This window comes from Poecilia latipinna, unplaced genomic scaffold (genome assembly GCF_001443285.1).
Source record: "Poecilia latipinna isolate Pla-1442-1.1 unplaced genomic scaffold, P_latipinna-1.0 Scaffold889, whole genome shotgun sequence".
NCBI classification, from domain to species: Eukaryota; Metazoa; Chordata; class Actinopteri; order Cyprinodontiformes; family Poeciliidae; genus Poecilia; species Poecilia latipinna.
The window spans coordinates 443,576-469,269 of NW_015113505.1; the positions used below are offsets into that span (position 1 = coordinate 443,576).

At 44.5% G+C, this 25,694-nt stretch overlaps 1 protein-coding gene across 3 annotated transcripts in view; it reads left to right on the forward strand.

Moving 5' to 3' along the window:
• kmt2a (lysine (K)-specific methyltransferase 2A) overlaps window positions 1–23,227 on the forward strand; it is a 39,528-nt gene extending 16,301 nt beyond the window's left edge. Inside the window, exons 9-34 of one of the 3 annotated variants that reach the window (XM_015048508.1) lie at window positions 513–659; window positions 1,923–2,021; window positions 2,287–2,407; window positions 3,435–3,548; window positions 3,693–3,877; window positions 4,275–4,451; window positions 5,443–5,553; window positions 5,807–5,880; window positions 7,330–7,544; window positions 7,627–7,724; window positions 7,813–7,950; window positions 8,034–8,192; window positions 8,906–9,017; window positions 9,124–9,202; window positions 9,324–9,484; window positions 9,954–10,100; window positions 10,197–12,768; window positions 14,392–17,049; window positions 18,009–18,077; window positions 18,154–18,380; window positions 18,607–18,681; window positions 18,804–18,978; window positions 19,866–19,973; window positions 20,066–20,146; window positions 20,784–20,913; window positions 20,998–23,227. In XM_015048508.1, coding sequence (XP_014903994.1) covers window positions 513–659; window positions 1,923–2,021; window positions 2,287–2,407; window positions 3,435–3,548; window positions 3,693–3,877; window positions 4,275–4,451; window positions 5,443–5,553; window positions 5,807–5,880; window positions 7,330–7,544; window positions 7,627–7,724; window positions 7,813–7,950; window positions 8,034–8,192; window positions 8,906–9,017; window positions 9,124–9,202; window positions 9,324–9,484; window positions 9,954–10,100; window positions 10,197–12,768; window positions 14,392–17,049; window positions 18,009–18,077; window positions 18,154–18,380; window positions 18,607–18,681; window positions 18,804–18,978; window positions 19,866–19,973; window positions 20,066–20,146; window positions 20,784–20,913; window positions 20,998–21,273 — 8,508 coding nt within the window. In that variant the 3' untranslated portion in view covers window positions 21,274–23,227. The remainder of the gene's footprint in view (window positions 1–512; window positions 660–1,922; window positions 2,022–2,286; window positions 2,408–3,434; window positions 3,549–3,692; window positions 3,878–4,274; window positions 4,452–5,442; window positions 5,554–5,806; window positions 5,881–7,329; window positions 7,545–7,626; window positions 7,725–7,812; window positions 7,951–8,033; window positions 8,193–8,905; window positions 9,018–9,123; window positions 9,203–9,323; window positions 9,485–9,953; window positions 10,101–10,196; window positions 12,769–14,391; window positions 17,050–18,008; window positions 18,078–18,153; window positions 18,381–18,606; window positions 18,682–18,803; window positions 18,979–19,865; window positions 19,974–20,065; window positions 20,147–20,783; window positions 20,914–20,997) is intronic. The other 2 variants (XM_015048510.1, XM_015048509.1) reach the window with 2 other exon arrangements.
• Window positions 23,228–25,694: the final 2,467 nt, after the last annotated feature.

Consider the following 25,694-nt stretch of genomic DNA (forward strand, 5'->3'; position numbering starts at 1 on the left):
CCACACTGTGAAAATATTTACACCCGTCAAACCTTTTTGCAACAAAAGAAAAAAAAAAAAAAAGACCAACTTTGTCATTTTAGGCCACTTGTAAATGAGGTTTGGGTTGCAAAACACACCATTCCTACTGTGAAACATGGTGGTGGCAGCATTAGACTTAAACATGGATGTTCACAGAGCATCCAGTTTGACTGAGCTGAAGCTACAAATCAAAGAAAAACATTTCTGTCTAAAGTGGGAACAATTAATGTTTAACCTAAAAGAAGTGCTGCTGTAATTGCATCTAAAGGTGATTTGAATAAAAAAATGAAATCATGAATGAAGCTTGTGGTTGTTCTGTGATGAAACACGAAAAGGTTCAGAGGTTTTATTACTTTCTCAAGGATTAAAAAAAAAAAGTCAGAAACCGAATAGTGAAGCCTTGGAAAGATTTGTTTTCAGCTTCTTAATTAAATTCCCTGTGCCTTCACTTTTTGTCTCTGCCCCCCTCTAAACTTTTGTTCTCCCTCCAGTTTGTGTTCTGCCAGGTGTGCTGCGAACCATTCCACCTCTTCTGCTTGGGGGAGTCAGAGCGCCCCCTCCAGGAGCAGTTTGAGAACTGGTGCTGTCGACGCTGCCGGTTCTGCCAGGCCTGTGGGCGCCAGCACCAGAAAGCCAAAGTAAGCCTTTTAGTACAGTCTACAGCTGGAGACAAAAGCAGCTCAGTTGAAACTGACAGGGAGGAGAATCTCCTGAAAGGAAAGATGCTCGCTAGTCCTGCCAGCACGCATCATTTAATCAGCTTCCTGGCTTCCTGCCATGCTTTTATTATTGAACTCACACCCTGTGCAAAATCTGCACAGCGTGAGCCTTGTATGGCTGCCATTTAAGAATTATGTGTGAACATATTTAATCTAAGCAACCCATTGAAGCCTCTGTGTGCATTAATTTCGATCAATGGCTCGGCTTGTTGTTTGTAAATCTTTATAAAAAGATGAAGGATGTGTGCTGGATGACTCAGTTCAGCCGTTTGTTTCAGAAGATATCGGCTCGTAAAGCAGAGCGTCGCTCGCAGAAGTCTGCACTCCCAGCTGCAGCTGAAACCAGATATTTACATACCCTGTGTAAAAAGGCAAAGAAAAAAAAAATCCCCTGCTCTACCAGACCAAGCTTTTCATGTTTCATTTGTTTGCAGAATGCCAGAAAACTGAGAACATTCAAATAAAAATGTATTTATACTTTCCTTTAAATACAGAATTTTTCATAAGCTAAATGGGGAAACCTAGATGATGACGGTGTGGCAACGTCTCTCAACGTTTAACTGAAATGGGGACATACTCGTGGATGTCTTTTTGTCGCAACTCTGCAAACACTCTACTTCAGGAAAATTATTTTGGACATCCATCGTACTCCTCAGCAAGGAGTTACTTCTCCCATGTTCTGATCTGAGAGAGTCATTATCCACGGTGAAACGTTTGCCTAAAAAACCTCTCACCGGTTCCACCGGTTCTTTCTGGAGCAAAGAGCCAACTTTCCAGCAAACTACTGTGAGATGCTTGTGGAAAGAAATCCAGATGTTTCTGAAGGCCATTTTATCAAATACTAAGGAAATCCATGTAAACATTTGAACACGAGGCTAGTAAAAATAAAAAAAATCTGTATAAAAAAAAAAAAAATCTCTTCTTATTCTGATATTTAACATGTGCAGATAATTTTGATCTCCCCTGAAACAGGAAACGATGAGGGGAACAAAAAATTTTAAATCTGGTTTCAGCTGCACCCGTCGGCCTAAACTCCTGTCAGATTGTATCGCGAAATAGTCAACATTTTAACGTCAAGTACTTTAAAAATGTGAGTGTAGAACTTTTAAAAAGAGTTATCAGTGCCTCATTTGTTATTTAAATTTTTTTTCCTCATCTTCCTTTTGGCCTTTTGCAACGCAGCAGCAGCTGCTAGAGTGCGATAAGTGCCGTAACAGCTATCACCCGGAGTGCCTGGGTCCCAACTACCCCAGCAGACCTACCAAGAAGAAGAGAGTCTGGGTACGGATCAGCATCTCTGTACTCCCACCCACTTCTAAGCAAATTTCACACTCTCTTTCCTCCTCTCCTTCCTCTTGTGGGTTCACTGCTTATCTTCTCAATTCACTTGAACTACACAGCTTGTGTCTATCAAAAATATTTCCCCCTCATCCACTTTCACAATTGTTACACATTTTACTGAAGCGCTTTGGTCTTTACGCTCATGTGTTTTATTTTTTTTTTATTTGTTTGTTTGTTTGTTTGTTTCCCCCCCTCCCTCCCTCAGATTTGTACCAAGTGTGTGCGCTGTAAGAGTTGTGGAGCCACCAAACCTGGGAAGTCCTGGGACGCCCAGTGGTCACATGATTTCTCCATGTGTCACGACTGTGCCAAACTGTTTTCTAAAGGTGAGGGAGGTCAACGTGCCGGTCACTAGTTCAGCACTTCTGCTTTTTCTTTCTTAGACTTGAAAGAAATTAATAACTTCAGTCAATGTTACAACACCCTCTGGTAAAGATGGGCAAAAATCCTTGAAATAATTTTCCCTTTTACTCACCATTAAAGTGAGAAAAATCTGTAGTTAGTTTGAAATATAAAGCACATCAAGGTGAAAAAAAAATACTTGCCAAATCTCAAATTCATTCTTAAAGATATCCCTAAAAAATAGTTTTAAAATAAATTAAGCTCCAGTATATATTCATTTCTGCTCAGAGGAACTTTTAATCAGTTATTGGTGCTGATTCTGGTGCTGGGATAAAAATATGGCCGGTTTTTCTTAGCTACTCTTCAAAATGAGAAAGACATGAAAACATTCCACTTGCTAGTTTTTTGTGAGAGTAATAATTAAAAAGTAAAGCAAAACAAAAAAACACAATAGAACTGAAACAAAGCTAAATGAGAAAGGAAAGGAGGTTATCTCTCCAAATTTCACTATTGGAGAACTAGACAAATGATGGACTTATTTAGTCAACAAGTCTCCATAACAACCATTAGATGCTAATTAGATGACATACCCTCCCAAATGTAAATATGTGGAGTTTGCCTGACACTACTGGGTCTTTAAATTGAACCGTGTGTTCAGAGGACACAAAGTGAAGACGATCTGAAGAGAGAGAAAATGGTCTAAGATCTGTCTCTATACTGCAACCTTGTGGAAAGTTGCAAGAAAATGCCAAAATGACCAACAAAATCAGGTTGTGCAAAAATACTACCAGCTTAAGTGCTAATACTTGTGGCACACATAATTTACATAAACACTTTTTTTTTTCTCATCTCTGAAATGTTCCCAAATTTAAGGAATGTTTATTCTACTGCAATTTAAAAACAAATACGTTTTGAAGGCTTTACCACTTCCAGTTGGTGTAGGAAATGCTGCAGATGGCATCAAAAATGTTGTCAAAGCACATTTCATCTGGTTCTAAACTTTTCCTGTAGGGAACCTCTGCCCACTGTGTGATAAGTGCTTTGAAGAGGACGACTGTGACTGCAAGAAGATGGAGTGCAGTCGCTGCAAGAAATGGGTTCATGGCAAGTGTGAGAACCTTACAGGTAACCGCGTCGCCACGCAGACGCCATAATACTAATAAAGCACGCTCGATGTCTGAGGCCTGACAGGCAGTCCTGATCGAATGCCGACAGGCAGTAAACCGAGTGGCAGGGGCCTTAATGGCCGGTCGTATCTCTGTCCGTCAGACGAAACGTTCGAGCTGCTGTCGAAGCTGCCACAGAGCGCGGCCTACACCTGCACCAAATGCACGGAGCGCCGCCCGGCCGAGTGGAGGACGGCGCTGGAGAGGGAGCTTCAGGGCTGCATCCGCAACGTTCTCAACGCTCTGCTCAACTCGCGCACATCCACGCACCTGCTGCGCTACAGACAGGTGAGAAACACAAACCGGCGTCTCAGACGGCGCTGCCACACGAGAGTTGATGTAGATGAGTTTAACCCTTTCATGCATGAATTATGATCCTTTATGTCAGGATTTTTTTTTTTTTTTTTTAAATTTAAGGCATAAAAAAAAAGGTAGGAAATTTTGTTTTGGAAAAATATATATATTTTTTTTAGGTGATCAATTGTAATTTTCTCCAAATACAAAGTTGTTATTTGAAAAACACATCAGTAGTGTTGTTCTTTAGTGGTTATCTGATTTATAACATAAAAATCCACAAGAAAATAGCTTTTAGACAGCTGTCCACTGTAGAGACCACTGTGCATGAAAGGGTTAAAACAAAATGAAGCCTCAGCTGTACGGACGTGTTGCGCTTATCGTGCGACAGGCGGTGAAGCCTCCAGAGCTGAATCCAGAAACAGAGGAGAGTCTTCCATCCCGACGGTCCCCGGAGGGCCCAGATCCGCCGGTCCTGACGGAGGTCCCCCCGACCCCTCCCAGCGACTCCCCTCCGGATCTCGAGTCTGTTGAGAAAAAGATGGATCAGGGCCGTTACAATTCATTGGTGAGTAACTGACGTCGGTCTTTATAGCAAAGCTACAACAGACAAAATTTGGAGTCTGCTGCTCTTTAATGAGAGGTACTTGATGCACATTCATATTTAATGAAGGCAGGCAAAGTGGGATCACATCTACTGTAAACACGGTTTTGAACAGCTGCTGCATTTTTAATGCCGACATGACACGGATGATTTGAAATGCTCAGGAATGAGGAGCTTCCTGGTTGATTGACTTGACTTTTCCGTTGGGTTTGATTTTCTGTGTTGACGGCTGCCGTGTAATAAAAAGGTTACAATAAGCAGAACGCATACCAAGAAACAAACAATCACCAAATCAATACTACAACTTGCTCACTCCACCACAGCTGGAGTCCACTTTATAATCTGACAGAGTGACAAATAAAAAAAAAGTGTATTTTAAGTTTTTATCGCCCAAGACGAATTTGGCTGCAACTTTTTAATGATTAATCTTTTAATTAATTGATTGTTTGGCTGAAAAACCAAAACCATTTATTTGCTCAGAAAGATTTTGCACTAAAATGAGATATGAACAAAAACATATAATAGCATAAATGCGTGACATACATAGCTAAAAGGAAAAGCCTTATTACTTACGTACTTAAACATAAAATGCCTGGATATTCAGCATGTTGTGAATGTTAAATCTTCCTCTTCAAACCTGCCTCTCCTCTTTTTCTCACACAGTTATTGGTTTTATGCCACAGAAATAAGACCTAAAATTATTTAAACAATATTGAACATAAATTGAAACATTTAATTGAAAGGAAAATTGCTAAGTTGCAACTATATTTGTTTAAAGAAAAGATGGACAAGACATATAAAATACTTTCAGGAAGATTTCAAGCAATGTTATTTTAGCCATCTCTGGGCAAACCTGGGATGTGGATTGAAAGATGATCACCTGGATCTGGGTGGGGCGTTTTTTGTTTTCTGTATTAGTCATGCTGTGCTTGTGTTTTTATGCTTCGCCTCCCAGGTGGAGTTCAGCGACGACGTCGTGCGAATCATTCAGACGGCCTTCAACAGCGACGGAGGCCAACCTGAGAGCAGGAAAGCAAACAGCATGGTGAAGTCTTTCTTCATTCGGGTAAGATTCCTAAACTAACTTCAGTTTAGCGTCATTGCTGCAAAATTGCAGCTGAAACAAAGACAAATAGTTCACACATACTCAGACGGTTTGAATAGTAGTTTCCTCATGTTTGGCCAAAACTCATCCTTACGATGTCAAGTGTCAGCGTTGTGATCTACAAAGACCGGCGTCGTCCAACGCCGCTTCGCCCTCGTAGACGAGTCCGCGCTGACATGTGAACTCCACTGAATTTATTTGTTTTCTGTTTCAGCAAATGGACCGAATCTTCCCGTGGTTCAAAGTGAAGGAATCCAGGTTCTGGGAAAGGCAAAAAGTCAATGCCAAGTGAGTTTCTATCCCGTTGTAGCAAAACGCAATCGTGATTAAATAATGTTTGGTATTTTCCCCGTCTCGGTAATGGGCTGTATAAACTGTCATTTGGCTTTTGAGGTTATTTGATATCGGAACATCTCGTGCCAAGCTGAAACTGGAAGCACGGAGATCAAATTGGGGAAAGCATTCTTTTATAACGAGCGAAATAAAAGCTCACCCTAATACGAATAAAGTCTGGGAGTCTGTATTTTAAGTGAAAGTCCCTGGCAGTCGGTGGTATTAACAAATGTGTGATTTGCTATCATTTCTCAAACGCTGTTCTAAGCTACGTTGGTAATTACAGAGAAGCAGAAGCTTTGACCAGTAATACTGCTGTAATCTGAGATTTTGTGATGTTTGCAAGAAGCGCAGCTCTGTAATTATAGAAAGAAGGAATAAGATGTGGGTTTATATATGTCTTAATCAACCTCTTGATATTGGAGGGATGTTTTTCTGCATGCTGAGGTTTTTCCTGAAAACTTCATTCACCCTGTCTCTGTTGCTCACTCGTTCTCTTACCCAGCCAGTCAGTCGGATTTAGTTGTCAGCTTCCTCACACCGTTTACTCCGCCTGCCTCCCGACTTTGAGGGAGGCAAACCGCAACCGTGTCGGTTTTCTCTCAGAGGGCCTTCGATACGTGTTTGTGGTTTACTTGTTAGCTCGGACTGCTGCGTTCTGGATCGCTTCGGCCGTCGCATTAAACCCAGCGATGCAACGCGTGGATCATGAGGCTGTCGCCGGGAGGATTTGTTTCTGGATGCCTCCTCTGCTGATGATCCGAGGCTCGAAGCTTCAGATCATCAGCATCGCTCAGCTTGACAAAAACTCTTTGGATGAGCTTCAGTGCTTCAGTGTTTTCCCTCCAGATCTGTGTTTTATTTTAATGCTAGATTTTTGTTTACACACTCGTCACAGCTTCGTCACCACCGACTGTAAAATTGGTTTCGATTACGTTTATTTAAACGTGCCGTTTCAGAAGAAAACCTTGGGTACCTTACAAAACAAATGGATCCACTTCATACCCAGTTATATACAGACCGATTCAATAAGTAGCTCAGTAATATTTTAACATATTAATACACACAGATGGATATTTGAAAGCCTTTATTTCTGTTAGTATTCCATTTATCGCTACTAAAAGCATGAATTTTAAAATTATAATATTACAAACCAATACAATTCTGTATATTAGTGTTTATAATTTCAACTCATCTCTGGGATTTGCTGGAGAATACGTGTTCTCACACATGAACCCTACCTTTGATTTTATTGAGTCTTTGCTGTATGGTACTTGCATCAACATCCTGGTCTCATCATTCTACCCGACTGAAAACCCAATGAGGGGCATTTTCACTGCAACACTATAATAAATAACACGATAAGTGATATTTGTCCCACTAAATACTGGTACTGTTCACCAGCAGTGGGCTTCTCCCCAACGCCGTCCTTCCTCCATCCCTGGACCACAACTACGCCCAGTGGCAGGAGAGGCAGGAGCTTTGCCGGGCCGTTCACCCCCACTTCATGAAAAAGATCATCCCAGCTCCGCAGCCCAAGAACCCTGCCAAGCTAGATTCACCAGCTTCACCTCCTCCGCTACCTCCTTCACTGCCACCGCCACCTGACCTCCTGGCAGGTAAGCCAATGAAAACAAATAAATGACTCCAAATGCATGGATCCTCTCGTTTTCTTTAAAACGTGCTTTATTTTCCCTTAAGATCACGAGGACAGTCCTGAACCCCCTCTTCCTCCTCCAGGCATCACCGACACCAGGCAGTGTGTGCTGTGCCTCCAGTACGGAGACGAGTACACCAATGTAAGTCCCCAACAATCGCAACTCGCTTCACAGCGTCAAAAGAATCAGGTCTTTATCACCTGGAAACATCTCTCTTGCGTTTTTTTAGGACTGCGGCAGGCTGCTATACATCGGTCAGAACGAGTGGGCTCACGTGAACTGCGCTCTCTGGTCTGCGGAGGTGTTTGAAGATGACGACGGAGCTTTGAAAAACGTTCACACCGCTGTTCTCAGGGGAAGGCAAACGGTGAGGCCCTCCGTCCACGTAACCTCTCTTTCGGCGTGCATCTAATCTGCAGATGTTCTCAACCTGCCGTGCTTTTTGTGCAGAACTGTGAAAGGTGCGAGAAGACAGGGGCCACTGTGGGCTGCTGCCTCACCTCCTGCACCAGCAGCTACCACTTCATGTGTGCCCGCAACTGCCACTGTGTGTTCCTGGAAGACAGGAAAGTCTACTGTCCAAAGCACAGGGACCTCATCAAGGGGGAGGTAAATAAGGGCAGCATAATTATTGATATTCTTGGAGCTTCTGCACATTTCTTCCCATTACAGCCGTAAAACGATGCATTTCACTGGAGTTTTATGTGGTAGTGTAACGCAGAAAATGTCTGTTCACTTATTTATTTTTTTACCAATAAAAGTCTGAAAAGGGTTGGATGCATTTGGTCCACTTTAAAACCTAAAAACCCAGGTCTCGGTTTGATTAAATGGAACTTCAAAAGCAGGAAGCGGACCACAGAGCAGGGCATTCTGGGTAAATACGACCCAAAACAAATCCGCTAGTCTATCGCCAGCCGGAGAAATGGCGTGTGGTCCTTTACCGAAGACAACAAAATCTCATGCCGCTTTATTTTTGTTTCTGTTTTGTGAAGAAGGAAGTTGTGCTCATTTCTTCTTCATAAGTTTTCATTTTGTTTCCTTCGGTGTTTCTTGGCGCAGTGTTTTTTTTAAAGAGTTTGCTTTGTTTATAAATGCATTATAACATTTTCAGTTTACACCATCTATCACTTTCCAACATTTTTACAGTTATAAACTACGCTATGCTAGCCTGAAGTTTTTAATTATGTGGCAAAATGTTAAAACGTCATAACGGGATATAAATTCTTATGTCTTATCACACTGTAGAGAGCAGAAGCAGTTCATGTGCGTTCGTGCTGTGAGGTTTTCCCCTCATCTCTTCTGTTTGCGTATTTTCCTACCAGGTGGTGACAGGGTTTGAGGTAACCCGCAGGATCCTGGTGGACCTGGAAGGGATCAGTCTCAGGAGGAAGTGGCTGGCAGGGCTGGAGCCTGAAAATGTCCACATGATAATAGGTGATATGCTGTTGCTAAACATTGATTTTACACCCTGCCTTTTCTTTTTCTTAACTTTTATTTCCTCTGTGTGCTGAACACTGACTCACACACTGTGTCACCGCAGGCTCCATGACAATTGATTGTTTGGGAATACTGACTGAGCTCTCAGACTGCAAACGGAAGCTCTTCCCAGTTGGATACCAGTAAGTGGAGTTTTTAATCTAGACGTTGTCATTATTATCAGTGATTGGCAGAAATGAACTGTATTAACCGCAGAGGAAATTGACATTGCTCATCAATCCGAAAACATTTTATTTTCCTCAGATGTTCCAGGGTGTACTGGAGCACTTTAGACGCCCGAAAGCGTTGCGTGTACACCTGCAGGATATTAGTTTGTCACCCTCCAGTGGCAGAGTCTGACATGAAGAGTGTGATGGGTCCTGAGGAGAATCGCACAATTGCACACAGCCCACCTCCCGTTACAGGTACTAACTTACTGACTTTTCTGTTTCCAATTCCTGTTTGTAAGGCGCGTTAAAGCACAAAAAGTAGATATATTGCGATAGACACGTTGTCGGTATCAATAGATGATACGTCCAGTGGGTTTTCACTGAGCTCCAGTCCAGAACCGCACAGCATTCTGGGGCATGTACGCAGAGGAAAGGTTTTAGCCTCTCAACGTCTCACGGTCAGCTAAGCAAAGTTGATGGCATCAGTTAATCAAAACTAATCAATAGTTATCAGTAACAACTGATCTATATCAGCCATATTTGGTTCTGGGTTGTAATTTTGAACATCTTGTGTTTTCAAAAATATAAGAAGACTCACACAGTGTGTGTGTAATCAAGACCATTACTGATTTATTTTCTTTACCATTGAATTTCTCTGCGGTTCTGTATTAATAACACTATTTGTAGTATTAAATGTTTTTGTGTGTTTATTTTTATTTTACAGACTTTCCTGATCCATTTGAGTCACCAAGACGCTCTGAAAACCTCTCTCCTGCAAATACCCCGAAGCTCAGGGTCTACACCAGAAACAGACATCCCAGCTACCCCCCCTGCCAGCGCGCTGTAGACTCCAAACAAATGTCTTCTCCAGGTACCAACATGCACCTCCTGTTGTGTCTAGAACATAATTATAAATGATTTCACATGTTTTGTACATTTAAACCAGTTTTTGTTTCTTTCATCGTAGAGGGAACCCCGCTGCACCAAAGCCAGGCTGTGGCAGATTCACCGGGGAATCCGAGCATTCGCAACATTGACTCCAGACGACACAGCTCCCCTTCCCTGTCCTCTTCTCCCCACCAGCTGAACAGGCACCGAGGCTTGACCTCCGCACCTCAGAGTTTGTCACGACCCCTCACCTCACCCCCTCCTCTCATCCCCTCTCCGGCCAGAGACCCTGAAAAATCCAAACACCTCATCAAAGACTCAAAGAAGAATCCAGTCCAAAGAGATGGGGACAGGGGCAGATCCTTTTCCACAGATGGAAACAGACTGCAACCTGCAAGGGAACAAGGCCTGAGAGATTCGGACAAGGGAAGGACGTCAAGTCGAGACCAAGCATCCAAGGAGTCAGAAAAAAGTAAATCACCCAGAGAGCATGTGCAAAAAGACTTTGACAAGGGTGACATATCAGCCAAAGAGCCAGAAAAGAGAAGAGTTATAGGTACAGACTCCTTTCTGAAAGAATCTGAGAGTGGAAAACCGCTGAGTAGAGACTCCTCGAGAGATTCTGAGAAGGGGAGGCTTCCAAATAGAGACTCTAGTAATAGAGAAACGGATAAGAGTAAGACATCTTTCAAAAATCCTAACTACAAGGGTATAGACAAATCTAGGTCTCTCAGCAGAGATGTGGGACAAAGGGACTCCGAGAAACACAGACAGTACAGCAGGGAAGGAGGAAAAGACTTGGGCCAAGGTAAAGATAGACCATCAAGCAGGGATTCTGACAGGGGTAGACCTCCCTCTAGAGACTCCAGCTATAGAAGCACAGAGCGAAACAGAGACTCTGGCTCAGCTAAAGATAGCAATGCCGGCAGTCAATCGAGGCGAGCTGGAAGTGAGAGCAAGAGTCCAAGATCGGCACCAGTGGGCTCGGGACAGTCTTCTCCCCCAGTGGGCACTGCTGCTCTCTCAAGTCAGCAGAGGAGTGGCAGCACCAAACAGGTTGACAAGCAGGGAAAACATGGAAACAAAGACCACGACGGTCTAAGCTTGTTGCCTCGTCACCGATCCAATCCACCCTCCAACACCCTCCCATCCAAGGACAAGCCCAGCTCAGGGAAGGAGAGTAGCAGCGCCACTGGGAATGCCACACCGTCTTCACTCCATAAGGAATCCGTTGTTGGGAAATCTGGCTCCCCGCAGAAGTCCAGTACACTGAAATCTAATGATTACTCTTCAGGTCCAGCTGGGAAGTCCCTCTTTTCATCACGGACGTCAGTGGAGGACGATGTCGGCAAACGGAGCTCCCTGCACCTGACCTCCCCGGTTGCAGGCTCAGCTGCCAAAGACAAACACCCCAAAGTCAGATCAGCTGGCAGCAGAGATGTTGTGTCCAAAGACCGAGAGAAGACCCACCAGAACAGCAGCAGCAACAAAGCTCCTCTTCTCAACAACAATGCAAAAACCACAGGCAGCTCCAGCACACATTCTCCAAACTCCAGCTCCTATAACAGCAAAGCTCCAGTGCTTGGAAACAGCACCAAATCCCAAGGGAAGCCTCAGGGGGAGAAGCAGCAGAACCAGGGAGAGGACAGGTTGTCCACAAAGAGCAGAGAGAATTTCCCCTTTCCAGAGAGGAAGTACAGCAGCAGCAATCCAGAAAGCTTCCAGCAGATGCAGACCAGTTTGGCTGCAGAGAAAGGCGTAGTGAGCGCGACTCAGTCTCACACCAAACAGATGACCAACCAGTTGTCGATTTCCTCCAGAGAGAAGAAGCGGCCAGTCAAACCCTCTTCTCACACTCCGCTCAAGACCAATATGAAGTCTGACCCCAACGGGACGCAATCTTCCTGTCCCACAAGCACTTCTTCCACCGTCTCCCCTGCTGGACAGGGGACCCACCGCTCCGCCCCGTCCCCTCTGTTCTCCTCGCCCTCTGCCAGCAGCAGCGACAGCTCCGAGTCCGACACCCAGGCTCAGATGGAGGAAGACGAACTCCGCAAAAACCGTCCGCGCCACAGGCTCAGAGACCACCACAGCCTCCTCTCTCAGTGTGCAGAGGAGGACGACGGCGAAGGCCCGGAGGACGACCACGACAGAGGTGTGGAGGACAAGCATCACGAAGACGACAGCGACGGCTCGGGTTCAGCCAAGAGGCGTTACCCGCGGCGCAGCGCCCGCGCACGTTCCAACATGTTCTTCGGACTCACTCCGTTTTATGGCGTTCGCTCGTACGGCGAGGAGGACATTGCCTTTTACGGCAGCGGCGACGGAGCGGGGGCCGTGGTTAAGAGGAGGACCGGCGGACGGAAGAAGTCGGCTGAGGGGCAGGTGGACGGAGCGGATGATATGAGCACCTCGTCGTCATCTGCAGACAGTGGCGACGACGAAGATGGCGGATTGAATAACCGGGGCAAAGACTCCTACTACTACAACTTCACTCGGACAATAATTAACCCTGGCGAAGGTCTGCCGTCAATAGAGGGGCTGGACGATTGTTTAGGAAGGGGATCCCAGCTTCAGCGCTTTCTGAAAGACGAGGAACAGCAGCAGCAAAGGGCTCAAGGAAAAACTGAAGAGGACATGCTGAGTACTTTGTTAGTACACCATTTTTTTTTTGATACATTTATTTACTCAAATGTTTTATAGAGATGCACCACTGAAATATTCTGTGGCTTGTTTTATGTCGGAGGATTTTGTACAGCCTATACCAAATATAGCTGGTTCTGATTTCACTTAAAAAAAACAACAATACATTTTTAAGATTGAGAAGTTTACTTGCATACAGATTTTTTAATCCCTAAGTAGATTGAAAGGACTTCTCTGCATCAGTGAAGATCCAGTAAAATTGTCCAGGTTATGAAGCAGAGCCAACTGGATAAAACCCAATGCAGGCTCCTTTATTAGACAGATGATGGCTCCGTAATTTTTATTTTTTGTGTCCTACAAAATATTATGTTCCCAATATCACAAAATATTCTGATTAACAGTTGAGTGCAGTTTAATATTTAGGAGAAAATTACTTCAGTTTGGTGTTTTCTTTGAAACAAAATCAACTCCATCTACTTTAATCAGTTTAGCATGATTAGCCAAGTTAGCACAACTGTCCCTTTTGTGTATTTCCCTTTATAGTTAATAGTCCCTTCCTTCACTGTTAAATTTCAGAAATACCTGCTACCACAGAGTTTAGCTGATTCAGTTTTCTCCATCAAAATTCAAATTATAAATATTTTTTTTATTACAGCGTTTCTGGTGTGAGAAATAATTGGGTATTAATGTTTTAATGTCTCCTTTATTAGAAAGAGGTTGCTGTAGAGCCAGGTTTTCCTGAGGAAATAATTTAGATGTTAACGTTTTAACCTTTGAATCTATTATTAGAGCTTTCCGTGGTTAGTGAGTAAAGCAGCTGTTTCATTGTGTGTTTTTAGTGAGTTTCAGCTTTTTTCTCAAGTTTCCGAAAGGCTACCTACAAAAGGATTAAACGGAGCAATTTTGCTGTTCTGTTATATGCTGGACGTCTTGCTTTTCTTTTGCTGCCTCAATGAACCAAAGATGTTTCTCAAAATGCCGTTGAAAATACTGATTTTTATAAATAAAATAAAAAAAACAGTGAGCCTTCCCTCACTACAAGGCCTGGGCAAAATGGCTTAAGATAATAGTGTCCAGATCCAATTTCTGATTTTAACGCAATTAGTTTTCCCTTTTTTTCTTAAAAATGAAACTACAAATGAAACGGATACCAAAGTATGACAAATATTCAATGTTCTTCATTTTAATCTTTTGTTAATCTTTGCGTAGGAGTTATCATAAACGTATTCTTCTAATAGTACAAGTTTGTTTTGTTAATATTAAGGCTATTTAAACGTTATTGTCTTAGATTGTATTCTCGCAATTCAAATGTTAACCTAACAGTCTGTCATAGACTTTAATTAAATAGAAGCCTTAGGATATGCTTGTCAAACAAGATGATGGGCTTTGAGTGAGTTGACATCACTCAACTATAGAAACAAAAGGAGTAAAAAAAAATCAAGATTTTCCAAAAGTTAAATCTGAAGAAATTTAAATCAATTTATCGCCCAATTCTACTCACTACCAACTTTCACACAGGAATGTTTTTGTCAGTGATGTCTGTCGCCGCCGAAGCCCAGAATCGTCTGATTTCTTGGTCTTTCTTTACTTCCTGTCATTACTTTACATTTTATATGTGTTGTGTTTAACAGATCCTTGGGCAAACAGCAAATCGGCCAGGTTGACGGCGTCGACGACGGCTCTGAGAGCGACACCAGCGTCTGCACCACCAGCACCACGACCACCACAGCCACCTCCTCCTCCGCCCCGCAGAAGAGCGCGCCCAAGAGGAGGGGCAGAGAAAGGCACGCGGACAAAGGCGACTCCCACGATTCGAGCAAGGAGACAGACAACGGCGGCGGTGGAACCGGCAGCGGCGGCGGCAACACACGAGAAAGCAGAAAGAACCAGAAGGAAAACTGTCTTCCTCTCGGCGGAGGCGTCAAATCCCAGCCGCAGAGCCAGGGTCAGGATCCTCTGGAGGCCCAGCTCTCCCTCAGCACGGACCTGCTAAAGTCAGACTCCGACAACAACAACAGCGACGAATGCGGGAATATTTTGCCGTCTGACATCATGGAGTTTGTGCTGAACACGCCGTCCATGTCGCTGCCGACTCTGGGTCAGCAGTCTGAGCCGTCATCCTCTGAGCTGCTGCTGGACGAGACCTACGACCTGAACAGGCGCAAAGACATTCTGTTTGACGACTTCTCGCAGCCGCTGCCCAGCGCTGAGAGCGGAGGGGTGGTGGAGGCCAGCGTCAACAGCTCCATATCGGTCGAAGAACCATATCTTCCTCTCGAGCTGCCGTCGGACCTCTCGGTTCTGACGACACGCAGCCCGGCGGTCGGCACGAGCCAGAACCACTCGGCCGGCGGCCTCATCTCAAATACCTCAGACGGCACTATCCTGGGTTTGAACTCCGACCCGGACAACATCAGCGGGGAAAAGAGCGGCGATAAGAAATCGGCGGGTCCTGGCGTCTCGCCGTCCGAGAATCAGCACGACGGTGCAGCTTTGGGAAGCAGGGACGCTCAGAGTGCAGAGGGTCACATGACTCCAGAGCAGTTCATTTCCAGCCCCGCCATTGGTCAGGGGGTGGAAACTCCAGGAAACCCGGAAGTAAACAGGAGTTCTGGCTCATCTGGTTTGCCAAATTCTCCTTCCATGCCTCTTCCGAGTCAGAAATACCTCCCAGCTGCAGCAGCAGTAGCCGCTGCTGCAGGCAGTCCCAGTCCAGTTCCTGGTCCAGGTCCTTCCCAGGCTCAGGTCTCGAGCCCGGCAGTCATCAAACCGGGTCCTGATAAACTCATCGTGGTCAACCAGCAGTTCCAGCCTCTCTATGTGCTTCAGACGGTGCCAAACGGCGTTACCCAGAAGATCAGCACAACAGGAGTGATGGAAGCCACTTCTTCTGCCGTGCTGAGCCCCATGACCATCACCAGAGGCTTGAACACCGGTTTGTCTCCAGGCCAGCCCATTTTCCCCGCTGGTGGCAAAGTCCTCGGCACCATACCTCACCCCTCTCAGCTTCACACATTCACCGGATCCACCCAGGCGGGCTTCCAAACGGGAATACCCAGCACCACCTCGGGCCTGCTCATCGGTCTGCCCTCCCAGCCTTCCGACCAGAACCAGATTCTAGTCTCGGAGGCGGGTCGACCTCACGAGCTTGGCCCCAACGTCGCCATAGTCTCCAGTCCTTCCTCCCTGACCTCTTCCCCGGCTGTGATCGCCTCCTCTCACGGCAAGAAGAGGCCCATCTCTCGTCTGCCGAGGAAAAACAAGAAACCGGCTCGCACCCGCGGCCAGCCCGCCCTGGCGCCGTCCGAAGTGGGCCCTCCCAACATGACTCTGATCAACCTGTCTTCCCAGCAGATCACAGCGAGCATCCCGGGACAACCTGGCAGCCTGGTGGAGCTGAGTGCAATCTCCGCCCCCCAGCGCAAAGTCCCAAATATCATCAAGAGGCCCAAGTCGGGCGGGGTCATGTACTTGGATCCCACCGCTCTCATACAGCAGAGAATTCCCAATCCTCAGACTGGCATCCTGAGTCACGATTCCTCAACGCACATCTTGCCTTGCTCCGTCTCCGGTCTCAGCAGCAGCCAGTCGGTGTTGAACGTGGTCTCTGTCCCGCCCAGTGGTTCTGCCGGGCTTCTGGCACCGGGATCGGTGTCTCTCTCCACCCCGGTGTTGAGTTCTGCAGAAATCGCCGGGCCGATCAGTAACCTCCTCTTCAAAGCCAATCCACATGGTCTGGGACTGTCGGATCAGCCTGTGGTCCTCCAGCCAGCAGGGGGCGCTCCCCTCATGTCGCAGCTCACCTCATCCGTTCAGACATCCATCGCCAGCAGCATCTGCGTTCTGCCGACCCATCAGACCATCAGCATGGCCGTCAACCAGCATGGCGAGGCAGAAAGTGGGAACGTTCACCTGCAGCATCAGCTTCAGCCCGTCAGCAGAGTGCAGACCATGGAGTCCAAACCGAACCGTAACGCAGCTTTATCTCCCAGCCCTTCTGCCCATCTGAGCCCCGCCAAGGGACGCGTTGTTGGAGTTTTCACCCAAAAACCGGCCGCGTTGCTTTCCCAGAGCAACAGAACGAACCCTGTCCTCAAATCGTCAGATCAGAAACCGACTAACTCAGCGACAGCAGCGTCGGTCGCAGTTTTAGCTCCTGACAAAAACAAGAAGAAAGTAAAGAGGGGCAGACAGAGTGTAGAGATCACCGGCGGGAAGAAGCTCAAAGCCTCCCAGGCAAATGAATATCACAGCAACCCTGGAAAGCAGCTGCCATCTTCAAACCCAAGGTGAGAAATTCCTGTTTTTTGCTGCTGGTTTTGACACGTGAGGTGAAAGAAAAATGCTGTGCAATATATTCAACACTTTGTACAAATAAATGCCGTATTTTTCGGACTATTCGCTACTTTCCCCCACGCTTTGAACCAAGCGGCTTGGTGCAGCTTTTCTGCGGATTTTTCTTCAACCACCAGGGGGCTCTTTTGCAGGAAGTGAATCATTGGAAGTCAAAATTGGAAATCAAAGAAGAAAGTGCTAAACTTCATTTAGAACAAGTACATGCTAGCCGCAGGCACAACGGAGAAACGTGTTCAAACTCATATGATGGACCTTTTTAAGTTGAAGGTTATCGATATGGCAGTACAGGAGGGAAATGGAGCCGCTGCACGTAAACTCGGCGTGAACGAAACCATGGTTCAGATTTTTCGATGGAGGGCTGCGTCCTTAATAAATTCAGCAGGTTTATTAGGACGCAGCCCTCTGTTGCCCTCTGCTGGGTTCTTATGGAAAACCAAGAGCGACTTAGTTTCCGTTTTTTTTTGTTTTTTTTTTGTTGTTGTTGTTGTTGTTGTTGTTTTTTTGTAGCTGCGGCTTATGGTACGGTGCGCTCTATAGTCCGGAAAATACGGTACGCCCGATGATAAAGTCACTTAAGTAGTAGATGGTGTCCTTTTTGTGAATAATTTAATCTCGGTATAAATACAGCTGTTCTGCAAAGACTTGAATACATCAGAGAAATAACCAAAGAGGCTCATAGTAGCTCTGGAGGAGCCACAGCTCAGGCAGGAGAATCTGTTCACAACTATTAGTTATACAGATCCACAAATCTGGCGTTTATGGAAGTTTTTAAGTAAGAAACAATTTGTTGGAAGAAAGAAAGAAGCTCAAATACTTTTCTATTCTGATAACTACTTTCTTGCAAAACCTTGACAAATAATAACAATTAAAAATTCATCATTTGTCCATGCAGCTCCAGAGAACTGTACTCTCCAGAACCGATGGACACCGGCAAGCCCCCAGACAAGACAACCAACAAGAAGTAAGAAGAACCTCCAATCATATTAGTAAAGCTAATCCTAAAATATTGATCTGGTGCTTAATTTTTCTATCTCTAGCTTGTTTGGTAAAAAGAAGACATCTGAAGGTCGTGCCATACCAGGAAAGATGGTGGAAAAAGACAAACCCCCTGCAGCTGGAGAAGCTGGGTCTTTTCCGGCAGCTTCACCGCCCAATGAGGACGGAAGCAGCGCAGATTCTGGCTTGGACGGCAAACCCAAAAAGGGCATCATCTTTGAAATCTACAGCGAAGACGGTTTCCACATTCGTTGTGAGAGCATCGAAGGTCAGCCAACAGAACATGCTGCGCATGTAAATTAGCTTTGATTGACTTAATAGTTAAGAGCAGACACAAACAACACCGTCAGTGATAATTACAAACAAATAAAGAGTATAATATATGTGGGTATTGATATCTATAAAACGGCTACAACTGTAATAAAATTTACTTTAAAAATGATGCGGAAAATGTTGCTTTTCCAGTTGTCATGTGCTAATGCTTCGTCCTACAGAGGCCTGGAAGTCCCTGACTGATAAGGTGAAGGAAGCTCGCTCCAACGCACAACTCAGAGAGCTTTCCTTCGAAGGTAACAGACGTTCTCGACATCTCGGAAATAACCAGAAACTTCCAGACAGAAATTAACTGCATGTCAAGAGTGAAAGGCTGCCGTCTCACTCGGAGCTTCTTCCCGGCGTTCCCCCCTCGCAGGTGTGAACGGACTCAGGATGCTGGGCGTCGTCCACGAAGCGGTGGTCTTCTTGCTGGAGCAGCTGTACGGATCCAGGCACTGTCGGAGCTACCGGTTCCGCTTCCACAAGCCGGACGACACGGACGAGCCCCCGCTGAACCCCCACGGCTCGGCGCGCGCAGAAATCCATCACAGGTCAGAGCGAGGACTTTTGAACCGTTTGGGTATGAATCAGGGTTAAAGCGACTCGTGGTAGTGAATCGATTATTGTGATGATTATCATCGACTGATTTACTTCTGGATTTAATTGTTAACTGGAGTGTGCAGACTCTATGAAAAGCAATTAGCTGAAAGAACAACGTATTCAGAGCAGTGATTAAACTGAAACTGTTAAAAAATGTTCATTTAAGATAAACACCTTTTGTCTGTAAATCTGCTCTATCAGGACTCCTCACAGTTTTGGCTTCAACTAGTTCAACTTTTGTGATCAGGAGACTTTATTTTATCAATTTATTATTTAATTAATCCAAAAAAAAAAAAAATCATCAGCTCAGCCGTACACTGTTTTGATGTTATTTCGGCCAGAAAGTTGTTGATGGAAGTATTTTTTTTCCTTTGCTAAAAGATCAAACGTATACAAAAGAAATGTTGCTGATTTTAGGCAATAAAATTAATTTTATTTAAAAAAAAGCAATGTATTTGTTTATTAGCATTGCTATTATTTTTAATATACTATAAAATAAGCTAAAATCTGTAGACTGTCATTTTTTAAATCTGAATAATCGATTATTAAGCTAATTCTTAGTTGCAGCGTTAGTATGAAATGTACTGGATGTTCAGAAACCCCCTGTTTGCAGAGATTCTAGCTATTTAAAGTGGAGATTTTAATCCTGTGGTTTGGAGGCATCGTGAACTTTTGCTCAGGTGTGTAAATATCAAAAGTAGCTTAAAGTAAATCAGAAACTGTCCCACTCCAGCCTTTGCTTCAACACTTTTCCACAGTTGACTCAACAGACTCCTTATACTCTGCATCCCGTCTGTCTCACTAATGCTTCGATCCTGCACTGCTCTTTTCCCACCAGGAGGTCCGTATTTGACATGTTTAATTTCTTGGCTTCAAAACACCGACAGCCCCCTGAGTACCGGCCGCAGGAGGAAGAGGAAGAGGAAGGGCAGCTCAGGACTGCGAGGTAAGTCACCGAAGTAATTTGGGTCTCGGCTTCACGGATGTGGAATTGGTAATAAAGCCGCTTTTTACTTTGTCCTCATGCTGCCACTTCAGACGGGCTTCCATGGAGCTGCCGCTTGCTGCGAGGTTCAAACAGCTCAAAGCCACCTCTAAGGAAACAGTCGGCGTCTACAGGTTAGATAAATGCCATTAGCTGTTCGTGTTTAAACAAGAGAAGTCTGCAGGAGAGTTGAATGATGGCACCTAAATTGTTAGCAGCTTACGTACAAATCATTGCTTTAGAGTCACAGTTCACATCTTTGAGTTTTAATATTAAAGGTTTAAAAAAGATTTAAAAAAAAAAAAATTCACAAAACATGAGGCCTAACATGAATTTTATCCCTCGATAGCTTTCAAAAACTTAATGTGGAAAAAAAATGGGACTTTAGGTGGAAGTATGTCTGATCTTGGATCTTAGTTGTGAAACCAGGAATCTCTGCTGCTCCTCCAGAGTGTTGTAAGTGTTGGCTTACACTAACATGCTGAGTAACATTCATTCAGTCCACTAGCATGTTAGCATCTTGGCTGCTTCTCCTCGCCTGGCCTTTCCATTCAGGCAGTGGTTCTGTACTTTTGCCATTTTTAGATGATGAAATGAGCAGTGCTAATCCAGATGTCCGGTAACTTGGACAAAAACCCAGTAAAATGCATTCAAGTGTGTGTTTGCAACATGACATAATGCGAAAAAGCCCAAAAGGTAAAAAGAAAAAAAAAAAAAGGACTTTGTCAAGTCTCTGCTTAAAAACTCGAGTCTTCTTGTTTCCCACTGCAGGTCGCCTATTCACGGCCGCGGTCTGTTCTGCAAGAAAACCATCGAGGCCGGGGAAATGGTGATCGAATACTCTGGAAACGTCATCCGGTCCGTGCTCACTGACAAGCGGGAGAAATACTACGACGGGAAGGTGAGGCCTCTGACAGTTTTCCCATTATATTTCTGGGCGAACCCAGAGCGTGCTAAACCCCCGTCTCCTCCTCCCCCCCCGAAGGGAATCGGCTGCTACATGTTCCGCATCGACGAGTATGAGGTGGTGGACGCCACCGTGCACGGCAACGCCGCCCGCTTCATCAACCACTCCTGCGAGCCCAACTGCTACTCCCGGGTCATCGCCGTGGACGGCCAGAAGCACATTGTCATCTTCGCCTCGCGTCGCATCTGCTGCGGCGAGGAGCTCACCTACGACTACAAGTTCCCCATCGAGGACGCCAGCAGCAAGCTGCCCTGCAACTGCGGCGCCAAGAGGTGCCGCAAGTTCCTCAACTGACGGCTCCCATCTGAGCGACTCGGAGGAAGGACTCCGCTCCCTGCCGGTTTACAGTTTTAAGCTACAAAAATGACACCAGCTGCTGCCGGCGTCGGCTCGCAGCAGCAGTTGCTGCTGCAGGCCGCGGCGCGTCTGCAGGAAGGGCCATATGTAGAAACCCAAACATATTGTGCCTCCTTTTGTCTAATTTATATTCGGCATTGAAAGTTTCACCTGGAAAGGTGAGTAACGAGACGTGACATTGCAATATATATTACCTTTTTATTTATATTTGGATGATAGTTATCCCTTCATATTTTTTTATTTTCTACATCGGCCAATCCTTTTTTAGAAACATATTATGATCTACTAATGTGAACTTTAAAGGAAAGGATACATTGGAAAAAAAAAAAAATCAAAGAACTTGGATCCGTTTTACACCAAAGTGCAATTTGTTGAAGGGACTTGAAACAGTGGTATTTTATTTTATTGGAGGTTAAATTAGGACTCTGTTTTTGTTTTTTTTTTTCTGTGTTGTCGTTGCATATCTCCTTGTCTCAGTGTGCCCTGATGCCTTCAGAGCTGAAACCTTCCCCTATAGAGTGTTTATTTGACCCTGCAAATAGGCGCAGCCTGGTGGGAGCTGTGCAGGTGGAAACACTAGTGGGAGCAGGACGAGGAAAAGTAGCAGGAACAGGAAAAACAAACATAAAGACATCAGGGAGGGGAGAACAGTTGAGTTCGTAAGAGAACCGTTTACTTTTTTACCGTTGCTGTAAAAGGGTTGTCGTCAGATTCAGCCTCAGCTGATTGGTTAAAAGTGAATCTGAGATGATTGGATCAAGCCTCTGGCCCGAGGGAGCGAGGCAGCTAGAGATTCTGGTGGACTGACGGCCGAGGGGACCAGGGAAACCTACTGATGTGCTTGAATAGACGTGCGTAAAATGATTTTCTTTGTTACTTTTGGAGCTTCATCCGAATGACGCATCCGCAGCGTTTCAGGTCTGCGAAAAGCTGCTGCTGCTGTTATCAGACTTGTCTTTGGTAATTGTGTAAGCTGGGACGTCCCAAAACCACAGCAGCAAGAGAACCAAACGCCATCCTGTTAAATTGAATTTTCATGCAGCTCCATCCCCCCCCTTTCTTCTCGGGCCTGTTGTGATAACCATTATTAAGGGGAAAGAAAAATGTTTTTTTTATTATTATTATTTGTTGTTTATCTGTCTTTTTACTACAGACAGGGAAATACCATGCTTGCTTTTTGGAAAGAAAACAAAACTATGTAAATAATGTATATTTTTTTACAAAAAAAAAAAGAAAAAAGATTAAAAGCACTCACTAGTGAATAGCACTTAATGATGGTATTTATATTTTTAAAAAGTCATATTTATTTTATTGCCATTTTTGTAGGAAATAGAGGTTTACAAACACTAATGCTTGGTTGATATGTTTTGTATTCCACTGCTTTTTCAAAGTTTGTTTTTTTTTTTGTTTGTTTTTGTTTTATTCTAAATTTTGGAGCCTGAATGTTTTCTTTGATTCCAAAGACTGACACTGGTCTGTGGCTTGGTTCCTGTTTAGTTCAGTCCACCAGTAGCTCTTTTATCTACGCCAGGCCGTTTGGCCACAGCTGATGTTCATTTCATTTTTATTGTTTTTATAGATTTTTTTCTTTCTTTCTTTCTTAAATGTCCCAGTTGTAGCTACTGGTCTGGCCGTCATCCGAACTATAATTATGCACTTGAGAGAGTTTAGATTGTGGATCTATAGCGGATATCTCCTCTCTCTCCAGCCTTATCGTCTCCACACCGCGTCGATCCGAGAGTCGAGTCCGCTCACAGGCTGCTGCTGCTGCTGCTGCTGCTGCTGCTGCTGCTGCTGCTGCTATCGAATCCGTTCTGCGATCAGCCAGGACGTCGACTGGCTCACTGCTAATTGAAAACAAACAAATAAGCTACCCGCGTTTGGAAAAAAAGAAATATTAAAAGTAGTGCTTTGCAAAAGTTTTCATGCATCTTTTCACATTTTATCAACCACAAAATTTGTATTTTGGGGGGGATTTTATGTGATTGACCAGCAGAAAGTAGTGGATGAAAAGTGAACAGTTTGCCAAATTACTTTCAGCTCTCCGTCTGTCGTTTGGTGTCTGTCTCTACCAGCTTTGCACAAGAGACAGACATTTTCACCCATTCTTCCCAGCAGAACAACTCAAGCTCAGTCAGACTGGATTGCCCTTTATTTAACTCCCATCCACCTCAGCATGATGCAGCCACTGCCGTGTCTCGTGGTGGAGATGGCATGTTTAAGGTTTTTCTGACGTTTTGTGTCAGTTTTATTACATGATTTTTGGTTAATTGCAAGCAGGACTTGTTCAGGCTTTCTTTCAACATGGATCTCCTCTTGCCCACTCTATTAAAAACTAATTGGTGAAGTGCGGGACTTCCAGTTGTCCTGTTGATGGATTCTTTCCTCTGGAGTCACTTTGAGTGTCTTTGGCTGCTTCTCCCATTCAGGCTCTCTATGCAAGGTTGTTGGTAGGTTTGTAGTTGTGCCCCATTTACTGACCCGGTTGCGTCTGGAGGCATTTGGTTGCTCTAGATTTGTAAAAGGTTTCTTTCCACTCTAGTTATGAATTGCTTTTTGTTGGCCTGTTACATGAAATCCCAATGAAATTTGTGGTTGTCGTTGTTTGATGAAATATGAAAAAGTGAACACTTTAGCAAGACACTGTAAGTCCCTCTGCAGACTTGGTCTATGATGAAGAGGTGCCTTTATTTGAACTCTTATCAGCAGCATTCGTCATATCTCCATTGAGCCAATTGAAGAAAAACAAAGAAGCATTCATAGCTCACCAGCATTCAGGAAACATGGTTTTCATTTGGTTTCCTCCTCCGTTCCTCTCTTTTTTTTTTTTTTTCTCCCCCCCACACAAACCTTCATGTCTCAGAGCAAATATTTAAAAGGCAGGATCAACCGAAGCCAGAGTCCATGCTTTGTATCCCTTCGTGTCATCTTTACGCCGTTCGCGCTGACTTTGATGCGACCTGTTGCGGCTACTGTCCCCCACCCCCCGTTATTCTGGTGAACTGAAATGAAAATACAAACCACGGACGGTTTGCACTTGAGCTGTGAAACAGGCGCTGAATACTCATAGGAAGAAGAAGAAGGATAATAAAAACAAAATTCAGCTCTTTCTCCAGACAGAATGCAACTCAAAAGTGCTGAAACCACAAGCACAGAACATGAAGCCAGAGTTTGCGTGAAACCAGGCTCTGGTCGGGCGTTTCTTGTTTTGAAGCTCCAGCGAAGTGCACTTGATTCTTTCTGCTCAACAAAAAAATAAAAATAAAAAAAGCGAAGTTCAGGGACCGCACCGGCGGCCCTCTCCTTCCCGATAAGTCTCCCGTGGCGCCACCGCTGGGCTCGCTGGGTTCTGCTGCTAAGGTCAACAATGAATGTATGTTCTTCCTCCACGTCACCAGACCCGTGATGGTGTTGATACTTGGTCAGCTGCGTTTTTTTTTTTGTTTGTTTCCTCCTTCCTTGTTTTTGTGTTTTTGTTTAGTTTTCTCTCTCTTGTAGAGATGGAAGACCTTAAATGGCATCAGCGGTTTTGGTTCTTGCTGGTTTAGCTCAAACCGTTTTTCCGCCAGTAGCGGCGATGAAGACGAAACATGGTTACTGATGCTAAGGGCTTTCTCTTCAAACAAGCTCCGTCTTCAGGGTCAGAGTGTGAAACAGTGAGTCGAGGTTCTTTTGACGTTATCAGCAGCATATATACAATAAGGCAACATCTTCTGTCGTCTCCTTGGACATTTTACCACGCCACACCAGTGGCCCTTCTCCGTCATTATCTGTAATTATAGTATAAATACTCAACAGTATATGGAAACATGCATAGTACTTTCTTGTTCTTGTATCTATACAAATATATGGAATGGACAGACAAACTTAGTTACAGTAGCAAAACAGCAAATTTATAAAGGTTAATAGCAACGTTTCCGTGTACTCTATAATGGTTTTGTGTTACAGTACTATCAGATAAAACTAACGTGCATCATTCTTTTCTGTATATTGATATCCAGTACCAGTTTTGCTGTGCCTGTGAGCGAATCCTTCGCCAGCAAGGAGCGCTGCAGTTTCTTTCTTTTGTCGTTTTTAATTTTTTTGTTTTCTTTTGTTTTCTGGAACGAAATGGTTTTCATGTGATGAGAAATGTAACTGTGTTAACGTGGTTGTGAACTTCTTGAGGTCAGACGTTTGGGTTTATTTTTCTGGTTGTTGTAGCGAATGGATTTTCTAAATTCTTTTTTCTCAGATTTCGTTTAACAGGGACGTTTCAGACAATTTACTTGATGTGGTAAAATTCAGAGTTTGGTTTGTGGAAACCAGAGGTTTAAAGAAACCACCATAATGGCTTCTTTTTTTTTCCACTTTGGACT